General features: G+C 41.2%; 1 protein-coding gene and 1 long non-coding RNA gene across 2 annotated transcripts in view; one reads left to right on the top strand and one right to left on the bottom strand.

Moving 5' to 3' along the window:
- The window catches only part of KIF24 (kinesin family member 24), a 44,634-nt gene that overhangs the window by 4,163 nt on the left and 17,752 nt on the right, over positions 1–22,719 (bottom strand). Inside the window, exons 4-12 of the mRNA XM_032779864.2 lie at positions 22,171–22,268; positions 20,534–20,749; positions 18,317–18,404; positions 15,685–15,806; positions 10,902–11,007; positions 8,186–8,257; positions 7,403–7,512; positions 3,164–5,647; positions 2,035–2,128 (exon numbers count right to left, since the gene is read on the bottom strand). Of these exons, the coding sequence (XP_032635755.1) occupies positions 2,035–2,128; positions 3,164–5,647; positions 7,403–7,512; positions 8,186–8,257; positions 10,902–11,007; positions 15,685–15,806; positions 18,317–18,404; positions 20,534–20,749; positions 22,171–22,268 (3,390 nt within the window). The remainder of the gene's footprint in view (positions 1–2,034; positions 2,129–3,163; positions 5,648–7,402; positions 7,513–8,185; positions 8,258–10,901; positions 11,008–15,684; positions 15,807–18,316; positions 18,405–20,533; positions 20,750–22,170; positions 22,269–22,719) is intronic.
- LOC116824511 (uncharacterized) overlaps positions 1–22,719 on the top strand; it is a 42,622-nt gene that overhangs the window by 4,199 nt on the left and 15,704 nt on the right. The window contains exons 2-3 of the long non-coding RNA XR_004373639.2: positions 15,707–15,840; positions 17,547–17,617. This is a non-coding gene — a long non-coding RNA (uncharacterized LOC116824511). The remainder of the gene's footprint in view (positions 1–15,706; positions 15,841–17,546; positions 17,618–22,719) is intronic.

Raw genomic sequence — 22,719 nt, 5'->3', positions numbered from 1 at the left:
GAGGAGCAGAGGGCCTTGCTACAAAATCAGCTGAGAACCGTGTGCTTTTACAAGCAATAGAAGAGGATAACCCGAGAGCACTGGCTGGTAATGGTGCACATGGGGCTGTGCAGATGCCTGCACAAGGTAATGGGACTAAAACCCAAGGTGCGGATTGTGACAGTTATTCAATTTCCTGTGATACCCTGGATGAAACTGACTGAATTAAGTTAAACTGTATTGAATTAAGTCTAAGTATTGTCGGAGTTCATTGTATTACAAATACAAAGGAGTATGGATTATTGTGGGACTGTATGGAACGTCTTCAGGAGGAAGACAAGATTCATGCAATCTCTGGGAAGTGTTGTGAGCTTCAAAAGATTATGCTGAACAATGCAGCAGACATGACTGATCTTTTGGGACAATCTTTGAGAAGTGGAATTCCTAGGAACTACTAAGGAGAAGGGGATTGCAGACTTCTCCCTGTGGACTCAACCTCTGAAGCTTCGCAGGGATGGAGGGGGTGGGGGTTGCTGCTGCTCACCTGTTACATTAGGGAAGTTCAAAGACCAACTGTATAACTAATGAGTGTGTTTGTTCTGAGCGAAAGCTGTGATGAACGTGTGACCACAGAAAACCCCCTGGGTGGAGCTTGGAGGACTGATCAGCACCTTGAATCCTGGTTGCAGCCGGGGTGATCTCTGGTAAGCTTATTAACATACATGCAGGTTCTTTTATTGTTTTAATATCTTTTCTCTGTAATGCTTTTACCCTAAGGATTAATGTGTTTTTGTAGAATGAGCTGGGTGGTAACTTACCTGTGGTCAATTACACTGTTTACTCTCTCTGAGGAGAGAAGTGAAGCAGGCCTGCTTTGGAAGTCTGTCTTTTGCTGAGGATACCACACCATAGTCTGGGAACTGTGCTGCCTGGAAATATGCTGATCTGGAGGAAGACACACAAGGGTCTCCACCCCAGAGAGGGGATAGAAAAGGAGCCCGGAGTGGGAACCCTGCCTGGACCCTAAAGGGGGATACAGGGACAGTTGCCCTGAACTGTGACAAGGATATTCTAAGGCAGTGGCTCTCAGCCTTTCCAGACTACTGTATCCCTTTCAGGAGTCTGATCTGTCTTGTGTACCTCCAAGTTTCACCTCACTTAAAAGCTACCTGCTTACAAAATCAGACAAACATAACAAAGTGTCACAGCACAATATTACTGGAAAATTCCTGACTTCCTCATTTTTGCCACATAATTATAAATCAATTGGAATATAAATATTGTATTTACATTTCAGTCTATAGTGCAGTATAAACACATCATTGCCTGTATGAAATATTAGTTGGTACTGACTTCACTAATGCTTTTTATGTAGCCTGTTGTAAAACCAGGCAAATCTCTAGATGAGTTGCTGTGCCTCCTGGAAGACCTCTGCGTACCCCCAGGAGCACATGTGCTCTGGTTGAGAGCCACTGTCCTAAGAAATCCGTAGTGTGACTGAGGGAAGCAAGCCAGAGCTGCGGTAATGGAGCAGGGCACAGTAGAAAGAACTGAGAGAGCAAGGCCTTGCTGACTAGGAATCAGCAGATCTGTGGTGGGACCGGTAAGGGAATCCCAGGTGAGAGACTGATGTGTGAGGACATTTTATTAACGTCTATGTACAGGGAGAAATCATGTTTCTGTACTACTGACTGTCATTTAACCCACACTGCAGTGACAAAAGCTTCATGCGGGATGTGAATGCTGTGATATCCCTGGAGACTGGTGTGAGATAAGAAAAAGATGTTTTAAATTAAACTGTTTGTAGTCAGCATGTCATTCTCAAATCTCTAGCCAAGTAACTGGCAGAGTGGAGATCAGCCAAAGCACAAGAAGTCTTGGAACTGAGCAGTCTCCTATTTAATCTGACTCGGGGCTCAGATAAAGGTAGGCTCCAAAAAAGGGGAGAGACTGAGAACAGGAATTGATGGTAGGATGTCACTAATTCAGATTAATGCTCTTTAGGATTCTTAGAGAAGTTCAGTGAGCACTGAAGTCATCATTTGAAACACTTACTGCTGCCGACATCTGATTTATCAAGGTCTCTTCCTTAAAACATAGGGATGCCATTTCATCCAGCTGCTCTCGATGGGCTTGAATCACAACCTGCCTAATTAACATAATAAAAAAATAATGATGGTTACGTAGCCCTCCGTTCCACCTGTAACGATTATTAGTGGGCTCTGACAAACTTCTAAGGAGAGGAAATTCCACAGATGGAGGGCTTCAGGTGGGAAGGCCCTGCCACTAAACATATTCCAGACAAGATCTTCATGTAGTGTACACTGATGTCACTCCACTGACTTCAGTGGCCTATGCCAATTTACATCAGCTGAAGAGCTGGCCTGGGGTATTTAAACAGGCTTCAGCTGCAAGTACTTCTCAGCTGGTCTTTGCTGTGATGATGGGGTACAAGAAAAGAAGAGTCTTCAACACCTTGAACTGAGTCTAGAAATAAACACGAAGCCAGTGCAGAGACCTTAGCACAGAAGCTATGTATTTATGCTGGACCACACAACGCAGAAGGTTGAGCAGCTACCTTCTGTACCCCAGCTACCGTCTGAGCCCCAAGGACAGTGGTCTAGCCATGGATGACTAAGTGGGGAGTGGCCCACAGCTTCTTGGCTAGTCAGTGATGGCACAGTGGCTCATAATGCCTCTTACCAGCTGAAATCCAGGAGCAAAAATGCTGCCCAATAGAACCTTGAGACTGTGAACCATGTTGGTGAAAGTCAGGCACACGACCTTCAATACACAGTGCAGACACCTCTATTAATTCCTCTAGGTGCTTCTCTCTGCCAGCAAGCACTGCTTCTGTCTGAAATGGGTTGAGTCACAGCCAGGTCAGCCGGATCCATGTCTGTTAGTAAAAGCTAGACATTGCCCTCCCATTATCTATCTTGAAGGTGAGTGTCTGATTTCATTATCTGGTTAGCTGGACTGGCTGTTTCATATTTGTTTCTGAATGGATGCAGTAGTTATCTAACAACTTCTCTATATATCTGACTACAAAAAAGTGTGCGTGTGTGTGTGTGTTTGTGTAGTACATATAGCACTATATAAAACATTTAAGCAAATGTACAATGTGTTTGTTCAGTGTTTCTAGTTCACACAACAGAAGATAGTGTAGCAGATACAAACTTACTGTGCCTTTCCGAGGGCTTCTCTGTGCCGGTTTGATGTTTCTGACGTATCAATCTGGGTGCTAATGATGGATGGATTTGGGTGAGTGTTTTGATTTGCTAATGATCTGATCTCTTTCGTAACGGATCTTGAATCCTGTTGTGCAGCATCAAAACAGTCTTGTGTAAAAATACTTTGCATCAGTTTATTCTTAAGCAGCCCTATTTCCTCACCACTGAATGACAACTTGAATGTATCTTCAGAATGGTTCAAGTCCTTGCTCCTGAATTCTGACCTGGGCTGCAGTGGGCTGCCTTCTCTAGAGGGGGATGAAGTTGTACCCTCCACTCTTCCTGCATTCAGAATGGATGGTGCAAATGAAAAATAACCCTTTTCAGGCAAATCAGCATGTACAGTCTGAGCCGTGGGCCCCACATTGGGTCCTTTACCCAGGCTAGATTTTTCTGGGCCGCTCAGCAGACTACCAGTGGTATTCTCAGTATCAGCATCATACTGCCTGCTGTTATCCAGGTATTCTCTGCACTTTAAGTTATGAAGAAACAATTCATCTTCATTCTCTCCACAAGGGTTTTTGACTCTGACAGATGCTGATGCTTCTGTCAAGTCTTCATCTCGGACAAATAAACCATTAATAGAACTTCGATGTGTGTTCCATGAAGATGAACCTCCAGGGCCACAAGAAGGCTTTGCATCACGACAGGACTGTGAGAGCCACTTGTTCTCAGTTTGTGGGGAGTGCTGCAGAGTGGACTTCCTTTCACTGTGGTCCATTTGTTCACCCAGCTCTGGCATCCTGCCTGTTGGTGAGGCTTTATTTCTAAGAAACTGCCTGGCCTCTCCCTCTAACCTTTTGCTGGGGCTAATGGTTTTTCTTTCCAACATCTGTTTCACTTGGAGAGCCTTTTCCTGATCAGAAAGGATGTTCTCTGCATCAGCTGCCTCCTCACTGTCAAGGAGAGACATTGTCAGAGGGACCATTAGCTCAGAAGTGAATTCTGATGAAGTATTAAAAGCTCCACAGGGGCTAGTTCCATTTTTTAGTTTCTTCCCTTCTAAGTTTCCTGCAGCTGGAGCTTGTCCATCTTTGATGGATTCTTCCCTTTGTGCATGTGGAAGGCTGATCTTGTTGCATTTTGTAGTCCCTAAATCCAATGTGTGGGGAACTTGTGGACTTTGTGTCCTCTTTTCTGGGAATGTGGAGCTTTCACCAGGATAAACTAGAGGTCTGTATTCGGATTTGTATTGTTTATGATCAGCTGGTAAATCCTTGCTGTTTTTCCAGTTACTGACAAGTTCTTCCTGCAAGCAATAAGGTTTTTCTGCAGTATTATTGTTCACAGAAGAATCAATAGTGAAGTCATCCTCTGTGCTCCAGTCAGACCGAGTCTTGCTGCTTTCTCCATCTCTAATGGGCTCCCCCGCTTCTGGAAATGCAAAGCCCTTCCCATAGTCCCAGCTGTCAGTAAGTTCATGCTCATGTGTATGTGTTACATGTTCAAAAAATAAACCCTGTCTCTCTCGGCCTTTCTCCTCCTCACTTTCTTGTTCTCTCTGATGAAGGAAAAATGAAAGTTGGCTGCTCTCACTGGTGTTTCTTTTAACTTTCCTTTGGCTGGATATAGGTGAGAAAGAGTCTTCACTAAAATCACTGTCGTCCAGGTCTTCCAGCAGCATCCCCTCTTTGCATTGTGAGTCCGTGGGAGGAAGGATCTGGTCTTGTTTAACTCCAGTTTCCTGGGGCTTGTATTGGGCTAAAAACCTCTCAAGTGGTTGATAGTTCAACTTCTGCTGTAGAATAGGTGGCTGCTGAAACTGCTGGTGGTAAAGACGCAAATGTTGTTCCCTTTCTTTCTGATGTGGAGGGAGATTTTCCCAGGTTTCAATGCACTGTTTGGTAAAAACATTTGCAGAGCGCTGACTGCTGTCTGATGGGTGATTTCCATCTCCAAAGGAAAAGCCGTTTCTGGAAATGAGCTGCTTTTGTACAGGTTGCACAGTCTGTACTTTCAGGCATCTGACAGGTTGTTTATCTTGAATACAATTATCTCCTTGCCCACTCTCTCTTGTCTCTGGGACTGCAGCTGTAGCAACAACAAAATCTTTCGCAGTATGATGCTTCTCAGACGGCAGTGTCAGATCATCAGTCTTTTTCTTCATGGGATGCCCTATCTTTAGCGTTCCTTTAATGGGACTGGTGTGATTGAGCCATGGTGAGCTTGGATTTCCTTTGTGGGCATGACTCTTGGCTCCTTTTGGGGTAGAGGAAAAAGGGACATTGGTTGGATGGAACACTGACGGGGATGCCTTTATTCTCAAAGAACTTAAAGGATGATGAAGTCCTAGTTTTACTTTCTTTGGAGAGCTCTTATCTCCCACGTGCGCGGAAGGAGAGTTTTGGATCCGTTTTGGAGATACATTTCCAGCTATCCGACATCTGTTTGTGACGGGGGTACAACATTTAATCCCTTTCTTCAGTTCTTTTACCCTGTAAATAAGGATAGTGCATTAGAAAAATTAAATGCTTTCAAATAATTTACAGTCTCATTACAGCAAACTAATACTTTGGTACATTAAATATTGACTTCAATGTCACAATTTGGATTTTAATCACTGGCTAATCCATGGAGGCATCAGATCATCTGCTGCAGAAATACAGTTACTTCTATGGAGGTTTGTAGCAGCTGTTTCAATGGGGAACAATACACAACTGTTTTATCATAAGCATCTTTCCCAAATCTTGACCTTAGCATCCAGAAATCTGGGTGCCTAGCATGAACCCTTCTAAGCTTAATTACCAGCTTAGCTTTGATCTCGCTGCCACCATCCAAAAATTCCAGGGTTTTGGCCCCCTCTGGCCTCCCCAAAACCTTCCCTGGAAGACCCCAAACTCGAGACACTGAGTCTCACACAACAAAGGGAAATAACCACTCCCTTCCCCCATCTCTCTCCCACCACAGACTTCCTCTCTGGGCTAACCGAGAGTTACTGATGCAGATCTCTTTAAACATCAACAATACAAGAAGCATGTCTCGCCTTACCCTCCACAAAAGAGACACAACCGCAAATACAAAGGAAACAGAGATATTTCTATCTCTTCCCTACCATCCCAAATTCCAGTGCTTAAACAGAGCTTACCCTCCGTAGATCTAACACAAGAGAAGTCCCCCCCTTCGTTCCTTAGCGCTAAGCCCAGAAGAGAAAACTCAAACAATCTTAAAAAAGAAAGCTTTGTATATAAAAAAAGAAAGAAAAAAACAATCAAAAATTCTCTTTATTATATGATACATTATACAGTATTGCTTACAAGAAAAAATATGAATAACCATCTGATTCAAAAGATAATCCAATTTGAAACCTCCAGCAAGCTACCACACATGATAATAACAATACCAAACAACATAAAAGCCTATATTGTTTTTCTGCCTTACTTACAATTTGGAAACAGAAGATTTAGAAGATAGAAAGACCTCTCATAGCTAGAGAACACACACAGACTCAGACCCCAAAAATCCTCCTGACTTTGAAAAATCCAGTTTCCTGATTGGTCCTCTGGTCAGGTGTTTGGTTCCCTTTGTTAACCCTTTACAGGTAAAAGAAACATTAACCCTTAGCTATCTATTTATGACAAGTTTAAATTAGGAAGTGAAGAATACCTCTGACCAATTTAAACTAAAGGAAATTGTATCTACTTCTCCTCTCCTCCAAATTCCTCCTGAAGACCCACGTCCATCTTGATGTCTATAGGAAATTAACTAACTAACAACATGGCTTTTGGTGATAGCTGATATCAAGAACATTTTTGATTGTCTCTTATCTGTCTCCTCCACCCTTTTCTGTGTTGCTTGTGTTCTGAGTCCTTGCCCCGAAGAGTTCACAATCCATCTTCCTCTGGGTATGGACAGCATCTAACATTCTGGGAAGTACCATAATACAAACAACACTAGTTTGTCAAGGATGTTGGGGTTATCAACCTTACTGTTACGAGGAGTACCATGAGATTCTGAATCACTGCAAGCTGTTAGGACCTAAATTACATATCCTCTGAAAGAAGAATTTAAAAGACCCAGAGCATTAAGTGCCTCAATATAATAGTGCAGCAGATGAAGATTATGTTTATGCGCTGTAAGTTGCATTTTTTGCTCTTTGCCCTGTGAACTCACCAGTTGATGCAATCTAAATATTTTCATCCCAAACTATTACTCCTTTTTGACTCTCAACATGGAAAATTTAAGTCACCTACCTGTCAGCATATCTTAACGTGTTCAGGGTGTGTTCTGTAGCTATGTGGCTAGGTGACACATTAGCTATCATACATGTCTTAGAATTTCCAATGAAAGAATCTTTTAGTACCTTGGAGGAGGAGGAAAAATACAGCTTAACATTCTTAGCAACTAATGTATTTCTTTTAAACAATCCAGTTAAACAGTTTAGAACCAAGTGTGTCTCTCTTCTCCCACCTAAACAACTTATCTCAATTGCGATTTTTCATGTAAAATTTAAAATGAATTCAAGTGTTGAATCTGTCCTTTAAACAAGCCCATTTTCTTTCTGGGCACCCCAAAAGTGCTGGTGTGTTTGGGAGAATAAAGCATTTGTTACAATTAGAGTAACCTAATACTGATTAAAGCTTGCATGATAGTACCACAAAGAATGTAATCACTAGACTATCTCTTTAAGTGGTTGTCCACCATATGAATATCTCAGAACAATTAGCCTACAAGATTCTCCATATAGAACTTCACATAGAAGTAAAGTAACTTTATCCTGGAGTTTAGTAAACTCTCCACCACACCATACTCCGGGGAGTAACTGTTTATAGCTTTTGCTGTCAGCTGGTATTAACTCTATGAATGCTGATGTTTTCCTCTATGATCAGAATGCATGCTTGGGAAGCTATGCAAGTGTCCAGTCTCCAAAGGGTTAACAATATACAGTCACCAAATCATGGCTTATTTCATTTTATTACTATCATTTCAACTCTGTTCAGTGCAGTGTCAGTCACTGGCTTGGTTTTTGGTTTTACCTGAGTTAATTTGCTTTGCCGGAAAGGAGTATGAGCATGTTCCTGATCCAGAGCCCGAATACATTCCTTTAACTAAAAAGGAGAGTGAGAGAAAAAAATGTATCAGTCACACAAGAAAAAGGAGAGACACCTGCACCCAAAACTGAGAGGTCACTATTTCCCTTATTACCCTTATATCCTTAGACTATGCTTCCTTACAAGGAGTGGGGAAGGCTACCAGCTTCCGGAGACCCACAGTTAAACATGTGCACAATAACACTTGCAGTCTTAAAGCCTGACTATTTCACCATCCCATAACAAAAGAATCTCTTTGATAGATTAATAATGGACACGCACAAAACATTAGGGCTTCACTTTCAACACAGAGAGTGGGATTTAGCTATAGAACTCCCATTAAAATCAATGGGACTTGAGGAGTTAAATGCAAGTGAGCCTTCCTGAAAAAGATACCCATGATCTATTTTCTTGTTAATAATTATCAGCAAGAACAGCACATAATCTTGGAGACACATCTGCCTCTTGATTTATTCGTTGCCTATTAAAAGACTGACATTTTCCAATGTCCCTCTCTTTTTACCATGTGTCTTCACCAGCACAAGTAGAAGTGTGTCACAATCCGTACCAGACTCTGATGCTTTCTACAATGGAGGAAATGGACTGTGGGCCCATTGAGGCAAGCCATTACTAGTGAGAGTACTAGCAGCGAGAGGAGAAAATATCTTGAGATAGATTACAGTACTGTGGTAGTAACTCCAGCTTGAGACAGACATTGCATTCTTAATGAGACACCATCCACTTCAAATCACATTTTTTTCTGAATGTATTTTAATTTTTGTTAGAAATTACATCTAAGAGGACTCTAACTGAAAGAGATTCTCTCTCCATTTTAGAGTTTTATACTGCTGATCATAACAAGTATCTGAGCACCTTCCACATGAAATCAATAGCAACAAAGTCTCTAGTGAATGTCATAAATTTTAAAGCCCAAAGTGACCATTATGATAGTCTAGTCTGAGCTACTAACAACATCGGCCAGAGAACTTCATCCAATAATTTTTGCACTGAGCCCATAAACTTCTGTTTGAGCTATAGCAGATCTTTTGAAAAGATATCCAGCCTTGATTTAAAGAGTTCAAGTGATGGAGAATCTGCCACAGCAGATTCCAATGTTGTTCCAATGGTGAATTACTCTTAAAATTCTATGGTATTTCTCTCTTTTTGGGGTAAAAACTCTGCTTGGGGTAGGGTTCAATGGTAGACCCCTGTGATTGCACCTTGAGGGGAGACTAGAGAAGAAAAAGTTTCTCTTTTGAATTTATTCACAAAGTGCTTTGTAATGCACTTTTAGTCAGTTTCACTGTCTTGCATAGTCAATTTTGTATGGGTTATTCACACAGCAAGAAATGAAAAAAAAATTCCAACTCTAAAACAACAAAAGTTGGTAGAGAGACTCATGGGCGGGCTTTACTCCTTTTAACAGGAAAATACTTTAAACTCTCAAACTCACTAATATCAAGTTGACTCTCTCTCTTTAAACACTTGTTTCAATGAGCTTATAAATGTCTTCATAATATTTCCTTTCAGCATGAAAAGTCTCACGCTTTTCCCCTGGCCCGAAGGAAAATTTTCTGGAAAGTATGATTAAAAATTCATCCAGATTTTTTGGAATTACAGTAGAACCTAAGAGTTACGAACACCTCGGGAATGGAGATTGTTCGTAACTCTGTACAAAACATTATGGTTGATCTTTCAAAAGTTTACAACTGAACATTGACTTAACACAGCTTTGAAACTTTATTATGGAGAAGAAAAATGCTGCTTTCCCTTTTTTTTTTTTTTTTTTTTTTTTAGTAGTTTATGTTTAACACAGTACTGCATTGTATTTGCTTTTATTCTTTTGTCTCTGCTGCTGCCTGATTGGGTGCTGCCGGTTCCAAATGAGGTACATGGTTGACTGGTCAGTTCGTAACTCTGAGGTTCTATTGTATGAGAACAGAGGCAATCAGGGGAATGGTTTTCCTCCCACTTTTCAGAGGCATAATTTTGCATTCCGATAACAAAATAAAAGGTGTTGTACACAAATATTACAATAGGTTCCACCACATAAAAATCACACAGCAGTGTGAAATTTAAAATATTTACCTGCATATATGACTTAAGTGGATGGAGATAAGGTTGTTGTAGGAACCTTGGATCTAAATTGCCTGATTTCTGTGTCCTGTAACAGTTTTTTGTGGTACACTAATGGACAACAGTGGTTCCAACCATTTGTTCTGGGGTATTAGAATGTGTTTATATGCACAAAATTAGAGTTGAGATTATCACCATAATAATAATAAATACTCTCCAATTCTAGAGGGCCTTTCAGTAGTGGATCTTAATGTTTTCATAAACTTGCATTAAGCCTCACAGATAAAGAGAGCCTGAATTTACTATAGAAAAGATGGCATAGACTTACTATAAAATATCTGACTTTTTTCAGTGCTCTCTTTATCTGGCTGTAGAAATATATTTAGAAAGTTGTTTTTCCTCACAAAAAAACCTTTTTCTTCTCATCTGATTCATGACTAGAGAGCAATTTAATTGTCAGCATTTAGCATTGTGTATTTTCCATTGGGATCCATCCACATGTTACTTCCTTTTTTACTGTCAGTCTAAGAACCAACCTAAAGAACAATAATTACAAAAATCTTCCCTACAAATGTGAGTAACCTACAGCTAAAAGGCTTTGGTTTATTTCTGCTCCTTCCATTTTTGTTTGTTTGTCTGAGTCTCTGGCATCAGCTGCCCTCTCACTGCCAGCCAAGTCAATGAAAGAGATCCTAGAAAAAACAAAAGATGCTTTTATTTTAGCTTCTTTTTTTAAAGCTCATAGCAGCAACGCACGATACCATCAGCAGAAAGATGAAACATTACTACCATAAAACAGGGTGAAATACCCACTGCAAGTGTCTCAGAGGCATCACAGTAATGAAATACCAGCAGCTACTGGAAGAGTCATAGCATTCCGGCACTGTAACAGACAGTCATAACAGGAAGTCTAATTACTTGAGAGTGCTCCACGGTTTAATGGAACAGCTATTTCAAGCGTAACACATTGCCATCTCTAGATGATCACAATGCCAGTAATTTGAGAGAGAACACAGATTACTTCAAGAATAACTTTTTGGGTCTCCTTCCAGCTAAGACACATGTTTCATTCCAGTGTTGTCTGTCCTAATCAAACAGAAATGCAGTGCAGTTTATAAAGCAAATGAAAGAGAAGTAACTGATGCACTGAATTGTCAGATGGTTTCACAGCCACGTTCCTGCTGCTCTTACTTCCCTCAAGATCTCCATTTGTTCTCAGTCTTCCCTAACTTTCCTCTTTGGCTGTTAGCTATTCTACCGATCTGTAATTTCTCCCTCTCTCTTCCTCTTCTTCCACAATATCCCCATCTTCTCCGATCACCTGCATCCCTCCCAGCTTCATCAGTCTGTCAGTAACTAAAAACCTGGCACACTTACATAACCACATATCCTTCTTTTTGTAATCTTATGCACTCTTCCGCCCTCCTTCTTCCCCCACCCTCCAAATTAGTTGTTGCTTAGACTTGCTCTTGTCTTACATTTAGAATAAGCTCTTTGGGATAAAGATTGTATCTTACTTGTTTGGAAGGTGCCTATCACATTTTTAGACATGCAAAAATAATAATAAGCAGCTGACCATCTTTTCTCTGACTAGGTGGGAAGGATACCCACTTACTGCTGCAGCCAATGGCCATTCAGTAAGGGCCTCTGGTACTGGGTCACTGTTCTACACAGCCCAGGAGCTCAGCAAACGCACCTTCAAATCACAGCTTGCATCCTGACTGTCCTTGCACTTGACTTCTTCACTACCACTCACTAACCATCTATGGCTGTTCTGCCATTGCAGATGTGGTTACTTCTGGCAGCGGGCAGTGCTCCCCCCCTGCTGAGAACCCTCCCACTGTGGTAATAGGTAACCGTTATGCACTTCTTGATACAGGAGAGAAGGAATCACTCCCTACAGTAAAGGAGGAGAAGCCTCGTACCCCTAAGGCGGGGAGGTCTGCTGCCACCACTGAAAATAGGAAACGTAGGGTAGTGGTGGTCGGAGACTCTCTGCTGAGGGAGACGGAGGCGCCCATCTGTTGCCCTGACATTTCATCTCAGGAGGTATGCTGCCTGCCGGGAGCCTGTATCCAAAATGTTACAGAGGCATTGTCGAGGATTATCCAGCCTTCTGACTACTACCCCATGCTACTCATCCATGTGGGCATGAATGATACTGCGAGGTGTGACACTGAGCGGATCAAGAGTGACTACAGGGCTCTGGGAGTACGGGTGAAGGAGTTTGGAGCGCAGGTGGAATTTCTTTTCGATTCTTCTGGCAAAAGGAGCCCGGCAGAAACAGATGCATCATAGAGGTGAATGCCTGGCTGCAAAGATGGTGTCGCCAGGAGGCTTTGGCTTCCTCGACCACGGGATCTATTTGAGAAGGACTGCTAGGCAGAGATAGCATTCACCTTTCGAGGAGGGAAAGACCCTACTTGCACACAGACTGGCTAACCTAGTGAGGAGGCTTTAAACTAGGTTCGACGGGACAGGTGAGCAAAGCCCAAAGTAAGTGGGGAACATGAAGACCTGGGAGAGGGTCGGAAACAGGAGGAGCGTGGGCGATAATGCAGAGAGAAAGGAGGGTCAGGCAAAACTGGGAGGCAAGATCAACCAGTATCTTAGATGCCTATAACAAAAGAGAAGTATGGGTAATAAGCAGGAAGAACTGGAAGTGCTAATAAATAAGCACAACTATGACATTGTTGGCATCACTGAAACTTGGTGAGTAATACACTGATTGGAAGGTTGTGGTGATGGTACAGTTTGCTCAGGAAGGATAGACAGGGGAAAAAGGGAGGAGGTGTTGCCTTATATATTAAGATGTGCACACTTGGACTGAGGTGAGAGGACATAGGAGACGAAGTGTTGGAGTCTGGGTAGATAAAGAGGTAAAAAACAAGGTGTATGTCATGCTAGGAGTCTACTACAGGCACCTAACCAGGTGAAGAGTGGAGAGCTTTTTTTTTAAACAACTAACAAAATCATCCACAGCCCAAGTGATGGTGGTGATGGGGACTCAGCTATCCGGATATATGTTGGAAAATAACACGCGCGACAGACTATCCAATAAGTTCCTGGACTGCATTGCAGACAACTTTTTATTTCAGAAGTTGAAAAAGCTACTGGAGAAGCTGTTCTAGACTTGATTTTAACAAATGGGAGGAACTCATAGATTTGAAAGTAGAAGGAAGCTTGGGTGAAAGTGATCATGAAATCATAGAGTTTGCAATTCTAAGAAGGCAGAAGGAGTACAGCAAAACAGAGACAATGGATTCAGGAAGGCGGATTTTGGTAAGCTCAGAGAGCTGATAGGTAAGGCCCATAGGAATCAAGACTGAGGAAAAACAACTGAGGAGAGTTGCAGTTCTTCAACGGACACTATAAGACCAAAAAGCAACTATTCTGATGGGAAAAATAGAAAATGTGCAAAAACCACCTTGCTAACCACGAGATCTTGCATGACCTACAAATAAAAAGGAGTCATATAAAAAATGGAAACTAGTCAATTACAAAGGATGAATATAGACAATAACACAGGAATCGAGGGCAAGATAGAAAGGCAAAGGCACAAAATGACTCAAACTAGCATGGGATAAAGGGAACAAGAAACTTTTATCAATACATTAGAAGCAAGAGGAAGACCAAGGACAGGGTACCACTGCTCATGAGGAGGGAGAAAGAGTAACCGGAAACTTGAATGGCAGAGATGCTTAATGACTTCTTTGTTCGGTCTTCACTGAGAAGTCTGAAGAATGTCTAACAAAGTGAATGCTTACGGAAGGGTAGGTTTAGAGAGATAAAACAAAAAAGACCAAGTTAAAAATCACTTAGAAAAGTTAGATGCCTGCAATCACTAGGCCTGAATGAAATGCATCCTAGAATACTCAAGAGTTAATAGAGGAGTATCTGACCTTTAGCTATTATCTTTGAAAAGTCATGGGAAATGGAGAGATTCCAGAAGACTGGAAAAGCAAATATAGTGCCATCTATAAAAGGGAAATAAAAACAACCAGGAAACTACAGACAGTTAGTTTAACTTCTGTGCCAGGGAAATAATGGAGCAAGTAATTAAAAAATCATCTGCAAACACTTGAAGTGGTATGTGATAGGAATAGCCAGCATGGATTTGTAAAGAACAACGTGTCAAACCAATCTAAGCTTTCTTGAAGGATCGAGCCTTATGGATAAGGGAGAAGCAGTGGATGTGTATACTAGACTTAGTAAGGCATTTGGTACGGTCTCACATGATATCCTTATGATAAACTAGGCAAATACTATTTAGATGGGCTATATAAGATGGTGCATAACTGCTGGATAACATTTCAGAAAGTAGTTATTAGTGGCTCCCAATTGCTGGAAAGGTATAATAAGGGGTTCCGCAGGGTCTGTTTTGGGACCCTCTGTTCAATATCTCATCAACGACTTAGATTTGGCATAGAAAGTACGCTTATTAAGTTTGCGGACAATACCAAACTGTGAGGATTGCAACTGCTTTGGAGGACAGGGTCAAAATTCAAAATGATCTGGACAAACTGGAGAAATGTCTGAGGTAAACCGATGAAGTTCAATACAGACAAATGCAAAGTGCTCCACTTGAAGGAACAATCATTTCACACATACAGACTGGAAGAGATTGTCTAGGAAGGAGTATGCAGAAAGAGATCTAAGTCATAGTGGACATAAGCTAAATATAGTCAACGTGTGATACTGTTGCAAAAAAAAAACATGATCTGGATGCTTAATAGGTGTGTTGTAACAAGACACGAGAAAGTCCATTCTTCCGCTCTACTATGCGTGTTAGGCCTCAACTGGAGTAGTGTCCAGTTCTGGCACCGCATTTCAAAAATGTGAGAAAATGGGAGAGGTCCAGAGAAGAGGAACAACAATGATTAAAGGTCTTGAGAACAACCTATAAAGGAAGCTGAAAGAATTGGTTATTTAGTTTTGAAAAGAGAAGACTGAGAGGGGACATGATAGCAGTTTTCAGGTATCTAAGAGATGTCATCAGAGGAAGGGAGAAAACTTGTTCACCTAGCCTCAATGATAAACAAGAAGCAATGGGCTTAAACTGCAGCAAGGGAGATTTAGTTGGACATAGGAAAATTCCTAACTGTCAGGGTGGACACTGGAATAAATGCCTAGGAGTTGTGAATCTCATCTCTGGAGATATTAAGAGATTATTAGAATAATATGATCTATCAGGGATGGTCTAGACAGTATTTGGTCCTGCCATGAGGGCAGGGGACTGGACTCGATGACCTCTTGAGGTCCCTTCCAGTCCTAGAGTCTATGAATCTATGTGCATGGTCTCATTTAAAGCCAACAGGATGAAATTGAAATATCTCTATCAAATTCAATAAGTCAGCTTCTAACCTCACCTCCCAAATGTTCTGTTTGCAGAGTCTTTAATCTGAATCTGGATGATAGCATGAGAACGGGAGGAATCTGAGTTGACTCCAGTCGCCCCAGTGCTACGCTCCTTCCCACCCTTCAAAATTACCTGGAAAACAAACAGGACAAAACAAAGATAAATTGTACATACAAAACATGCACATTATTCATATCGCCTATTGATTCAGAGCCCCACGTATTGGATTCAGTGCAGCTGACAAAGGGTTTATAAAGTGAGACCATCCATAAGAATGTCAGTGTATTGAACTTTCATTCCTATTTGTTAAATTACTACAATACAAAATCACGTGGAATAAATGTCTAGTGGAAATGAAAACAAAATGAGGCTTCAGAGGTTACCGTTGAGAACTCCTGAGCAGGATGATTTTTTTAAACATGCATGTTCTAATCTCATCAAAAGGTTTAGTCAGCCAGAAATCTTAAGAAGCATGTAATATAGTGTGACACCAAGTGCCAATCCATTCATCCATCTCTGTACCCAGAAGCAAATGAAACATTGCCAAAGCAAACAGCAAGGCTGACATGATCAATTACACTCAGACTTAACTACCAAGAACAGAACAAGGCGTGAGGTGGAAGATTGGGACCTTCAGGGCTACAACTCTGGTCAAGTCTCTGTCCCAAATCTCTGAAGAGTCACAAGATTGCTTGATGAAACTGGTTTTCAAAACCTTTATGCTCCTATATGTCTCTTAGTCTATAAGGTGCCACAGGACTCTTCGCTGCTTTTAAAGATTGCTTCAGCAAGCCCACCAACCATGGGCATCACAAGGAAACAAAATAGAGTCTATTATAGTTTCTGAAACAATAAGAATACAATAAAATGTTAACCTAGCAAAATCAAGACACTCTTTAGATACAAATATACAGTATTCGTGCCTTCTACTGGATGTACACTCTTGATCAGCAATCTAGCTGGCTGCTATAGCTCCTGCATATTTGTTAAACCAGAGCTAAATTCAGGGAGAGTTTGTGAAGAGAGGCCAATGCATCAGTAAATAATGAATAATCACAAGGCATGCATTGAAGACTCTTATTTGGTAGCATCCTATTCAAGAGCATCCAATCAGTCTAAAGGCTCTTTCTGTGCTCAAAAGAGCCCATGAACAATATGATATGAGCTGTTCTGCCAAGATATCTGTGAGAACAAAACCATGTAACATATCAGAGGGGTAGCTGTGTTAAGTCTGGATCTATAAAGCAACAGAGTCACCCACGAAAGCTTATGCTCCAATACATCTGTTAGTCTTTAAGGTGCCACAAGACACTCTGTTGCTTTTTACAAACCATGTAATAACTCTTTTGTGAGCAGGATGTGATAATCTAGAGGAATGTATTTATCTACTGTATAGCAGATCTGCACTCAAATTTGCAGAAATGTCTCCAGCATATCCTGTGTTTAAAGTTAATGGAAAAACAAAACCTCAGAACATGGTGTCCGTTGAGTGGTATATAAATGAACAATATTGTCCCAAGTCTTAAACAATAAGTCAACTACACTATCAGGTAATAGTTTTCAATTCCTCATGAGCAAAAATTAAACTACACAAAATCCAAGTCTGATGGCAGCTGGACTCAGGACCAGCTTGCTCAGTACAGGACACAGTAGGGAACTAGACTGTGCCCATGTCTTACTCAGCTAAGTAAGGGAGTAAGAAGACTGAAGTGCTGCTTGTGCTGAGTATCAGCTGTTTATCAAAAGAAAAAAGTTAGCTTTAAAAAGCAGCTGCCTGCCAATTCTGCCGAATCCAAAGTATTCTATAATTTCTAATTCAACTTTATTTACTTTCAAATTTACACAAAAACCATCAAACTACCCAGAAGACAGAAGGAAGAGATAAAGCGAAAACTGTCGGAGCCAGAGAAGGCCTCTTTGGAGAAAAACCTGGAACCATGAAGGTAAGTGAAAAACAAACTAAGCAGCCACATGAGCTTATTGATGTAATCCTGTCCCTCACTCCTCGCTATTTCTGACATTTTGTTGCCTTCACTTGTTGTGCTGTGTCCAACTTAGATTGTAAACTTTTCAGATCAGCGATCCATGTCTTGACTTGTTTGTCAAATGCAGTGCATGCCCGTTTGTAAAGTTTACTTACGTTTTTCTTTTGGAACTCTTTTTAGTGATGTAAAGTTACTGCAAAAATATTTCATACCTCTCTTCTGCAAATATGGACAAAGCCTTTTTTTTATATTCTAAGATATTTCAGGGTTTGTTTTGCTGAGATATTGTTATTTCTTGGGTGGTTCATTCAACCTCTTGGCAAAGATCCCACCTGAGGTGTGGCTGTAGCAGTGACAGCTTCAAGTCAGCTTTTGATGTGCGTCATCGTAACTTGTCTGAGCAGCACAAGCACTCGTTCATTAAAGGCAGTTTTGAAAGTGTCCCTTCATGCTCTGCTGTGGCCACCAAGCTGTTCAAAGTTGTTCTGAGGCTCTTTTGGAGCCCCATAATGGAATGCACATGTGTACATTATACAACCTGGAGCAGGAAGACCTGCGTATGCCAGAAATGACATTCTCCACTCCATTGTAACCTATTAGATGAGTTAGTGCAACAGGGGCTTTAGAAGATAAAATAAGCATTGACAATCAAATTACCTCTAATAGTAGGTCTACAGTATCCACTTGAACCTCACGCAGGCCAACTATTTGTACAACATGCTTACTATCTTCTCTGGCAAAAAGTCTGCAGAGGAAACAACAGGGCTTAGTAGAAAAGGGTCATTCTGAAGAAAGTCTTATATAGTAGTAATGATTCTCTCTACATCTCAGTGCTATAGAGTAGTGGTGCTCAAACTTTTTCAGTCATGCCCCCACCTTACTAATAATAGAATCTGTCCATGCCTCCCCCTCCCATGACTACATAGCCAAGGCTTTCTCAGCAATGAAGCTTGGGCTGAAGGTGGAGGTAAGACACAGAAGTGGGAATGGGAGAGGTGCTGCGGCTGGTGTCAGACCTGGTCTGGGGGCAGAGAGCAAATGGGGGCAGAGCTGGGCTGGGGCCGGAGCAGGGGGTGGAATGGACCTGTGGCTGGAGCTGGGAGCGGACAGGAAGTGATGGCAGAGCTGGGTCTGGAGGTAGAGAAGGACTGGGGGCTGAACAGGATTGGGGTCAGTGCTGGACTGGAGGCGCAGCAGGTCTGAAAGTGTGGCACTCCCTCCCTGCCCGCCATGGGGGCTGGCCCCGACCCTGATGCGTGCCTCCCTGAAAGTTCCTCCGGGGGGCGCGTCCCGCAGTTTGAGAGCCACTGCTATAGAGAGGTACTGCAAGGAGTGACTAACAAGGCTACAAATCAGGTTGTCATTAATATATCACTTGTCATGTATAATATGTACTTTTCAAATTTCACTATTAAAGGGACGCTGGAAGTGTTTAATAGCTCGATGTTCCTGCTGAGATGATCAGCACTCAAATAGTTAATAATGGCATTTAAATTGTCATCTTTAGATTTCAGAATTCACACCTCTCTGACAGCTTTTGTTTCAGGCTGTCTCCAGGCTCAGGAAGATCACATTACATCACTTATACTCAATTCATGTTTTCAAGGTTATCTTCACAACCACAAAGGCTCAAAAATCCATTTAATGACAGCTTAGGCTCTGGAACATAGTTCTGAGGCAATAGGTGGATTCTGCAGCAGATCCGACATGTGCAGAATCAGAGCACACGAGTGACTCTCTGCTACAAATTACAGAAAAATGAATGTTACAGTATAATTGGTAATACTAACTGGTTGGCTTATGTCCAAGGAAAAGGAACTTCCACAGCCCTATGGACTACAGCTCAACATCAAGAAGGCCTTTAAAAAGGGCTGCAGGAGAGACAACACAGAGAATCATGCTTGCCTCATGATAAGGCATGGACTCTCCTAAGCACAAGAAAGCCTCTTTGCTAAGCATTGCAACATGCTCTCAAAGTGCGCTCCCCTCAAGAGCCCTACTGGTTCCAGAGGAAAGTTAAAAGCCTGGCAGGATGGTTTTATTGATCAGCAGGATTTAGACTGAACGTTATCTTGCTTTGTTGTGTTTAGATATTTTCGGTCAGGTAAGTTTTTTTTAATCTGAGGAACATCTTGAGTTCTTTTGATTTTCCTTGGGTTTAGTGCCACTGTACTGACCTAGATACTTTTGCTACGGAATTATTAATGTCTGCACTCTAAATCACATCCTCTTCAGAAAAGGGATTAGTAAACTGCCATCTTAGGGGAGTCAGGAGCCCCACTGCACTGCCAGGGTTGAGAGAAGATTGAGGAGCAGGTTGCATTTTTTCCTTATAATAATAATAATAGGAGATATTGAGTTCAGCCGCCTACCTTCCCTAGCAGGACCAAGTACTGATTTTTGCCCCAGATCCTTAAGTGGCCCCCTCAAGGATTGAACTCACAAACCTGAGTTTAGCAGGCCAATGCTCAAACCACTGAGCTGTCCCTACTCAACTGTTCCTAGAGTGTGTAAAATTCCAGTTCAATCTCAGGTTACCTTGCTAAAGAAAGGTGAAAAGTTAATGTGACTGTCCCATGTGATCTGTCTTGTCACAATTCATCACAAGGAGTGAAGCCTGGCAGAGCTTATCTAATACAGAGCTCAATTCTCAGATTTCCGTCTTTGCTTTATTTTATTCCTGTAGAAATAACACACAGCGGGAGTGTCTATAGATGCTACAAAATTTAGAGACAGATTCTACTATGTTTACTCACATTGAGCAATACCTTACTCCATCAATAGCTCCATTTAAATCAATTTCACTTATTAGAAACTAATAACAAACTAATGTATCATCCTTTTTTCACAGCAACGCATCTCTTATTTAAATACCTTCTCCTTCCATTTAGCAGGTCATAAAGCTGTCCACAGTAGATCTCATAAAAACTGATCCACACACAGAGGTCTCTCCTTGATTGGGATGCCTCTAGTTGTCTAAAGATGTCTTTAGCAGCCAGTGCATAGAGTCCTGGGTTCTGGTGACTACCTATCATAGTGTAAGTCTTGCCAGCACCAGTCTGTCCATATGCAAAGCAAGTGGCGTTGCCGCTGTAAAGATAATTTTTATTTTTAGTACCACATCTGATCCACTGAGGTCTATTAAAAGAGATTCTGCAATATTAATATCTACACACACTGCTGACCCTCAGCGATAGGATTTTATCCTACATAGCCATTCATAGCCATCTGAGATCCTGAAAAATACAATCTGTTATATCAGAGATTCTCAAATTGTGTTCTGTGGACGGCGGGGTAGAGACACAGTGCATTAAAAGAAGCTAAAAATGCATTAACTACTCTTGCAGTATTACTTTTCTACATAAAAAATGGTAGCTACCACAGGGATGTTATGTGATCATGAGTGAGGGAAAGGACTGATTGTGAACTGAAGGAGAGCAAGTCTGCATGATTATGAAAGCAAGGAGTAGGATGTCCATCAAGTCACTTCCATATTAACAAATGGTCCATTCAGTGAAAAAAGTGTAACAACCCCAGCACTACACTTTGCATGTTGAAGTTCGCTTACCTCAGTTTACTCTCAGTTGCTGTATTTTTGTCTATGGGTTTCATTTTAACCGTACATGAACAAAGTTCATAAAATGCAAACTAATTCTCAGTGACTACACAGCAAGTTATCCTCCCTTCTTAGATTTCCCTTCCCTTTCCCCAAGGGCCTGATTCCTGTAAACCCAACAATGAGAACACTGGTGATAAAATTTCTGGCCCAGGTGATGACACTTGGAGCTTCTTGATAACAGAAAGCTTCATCTTGTTCATTTTCCAGTATAGACATGTAATTCTTTTCCATCAAGAGGTCAAAATGAAATTATGACCTATTCAAGCTTGCTGTTCTCTGTACTCAAATACAATTATACATGTAAAACCAAGCTGATTTTTCCATTAACCAGAAGATATATTATAATTCTCTCTAAATAGAAGTAAGTAAATAAAATAAAGATTAACCACAGTTTTATTGATAAAGTGTATAATTCCTTTATACTACTGTGAACTATATACATATCTCAAAGTGCTTTACAAACATTCTCACAACAGTCCCATGAAGGTGTTTTATTTCTCTTTTACAGATGGGTAAACTGAGCAACTGAGTTCTAAATCACAAGAAAGTCTGTTAGAGCAGAGAATTAGGATCCTGGAATCCTGACACTGGTAATCTCTTGTTCTAGCTAGACCAAACTGCCTTCCCAGTAATCCTTGGTGTCTGATTGTGCATTCCTTCTGCAGACGAATCTTTCACTGACTACAACGGGTCAAGCCTTTAGTTTGTCAAAATTGTACACAGAGACATTTTTCTATATTTTGTGTACACACACCACACACACCCCCTTAAAAAAGCAGGGTAAGCTGAAAAGGTGAAATTAATGTTTTTTAGAGAAAACGTAAAAGTTACACCAAAGTCGTACATGAAAAATGAGAACTAAAAGGAATAAATGCAAGCAATGGCTCCCTACCCGTTAAAAATGTGCTGAATGAGGGGGTGAGCAGTCTTCATATACACATCCTGATTGGTACATGCCTCCCCAAAGACTTCATCAAAATAAAAAACATGCTGAAAAATAAATGTGATTTTTTTTTTTTACACGAAAATAAATTTCTCTCAGTTCTCCTTTACCCCATAATATGTAGCACGTGCTATGGGCCTGATCCAAAGCTAACTAAAGTCAACCAAAGTCTTTCCATTGACTTCAGGAGGCTTTGGAGCTGGTCCTAAGTGACCAAGTAAAACTCACTTTTCAGCAGCATGCAGCCACAACCCAATAAGAAATAGAATACGCAAGTAGAAAATTAAGATTGTGTCCCTCTGCCCCATCATCTTCAAGAAGAATGTACAGCAGCCAAGAAACAAAAGCATGAGAGTAACTTAAAAAGAAAATCTATTCCTGAAATGAACCAACCCACAGCAACACAGTATGGTTATATAGTAGAGAGGATCAAAATCAGGTCATGATCCATTGTGATCTATTCCACACACTTAAAATGCTTTGTGCTGGAAAGGATCA

This window comes from Chelonoidis abingdonii, chromosome 6, assembly GCF_003597395.2.
Source record: "Chelonoidis abingdonii isolate Lonesome George chromosome 6, CheloAbing_2.0, whole genome shotgun sequence".
In the NCBI taxonomy this organism is placed as follows: domain Eukaryota; kingdom Metazoa; phylum Chordata; order Testudines; family Testudinidae; genus Chelonoidis; species Chelonoidis abingdonii.
Note: the sequence above shows the minus strand (reverse complement) of the source record. Positions and strands in the feature narration are given on the sequence as shown.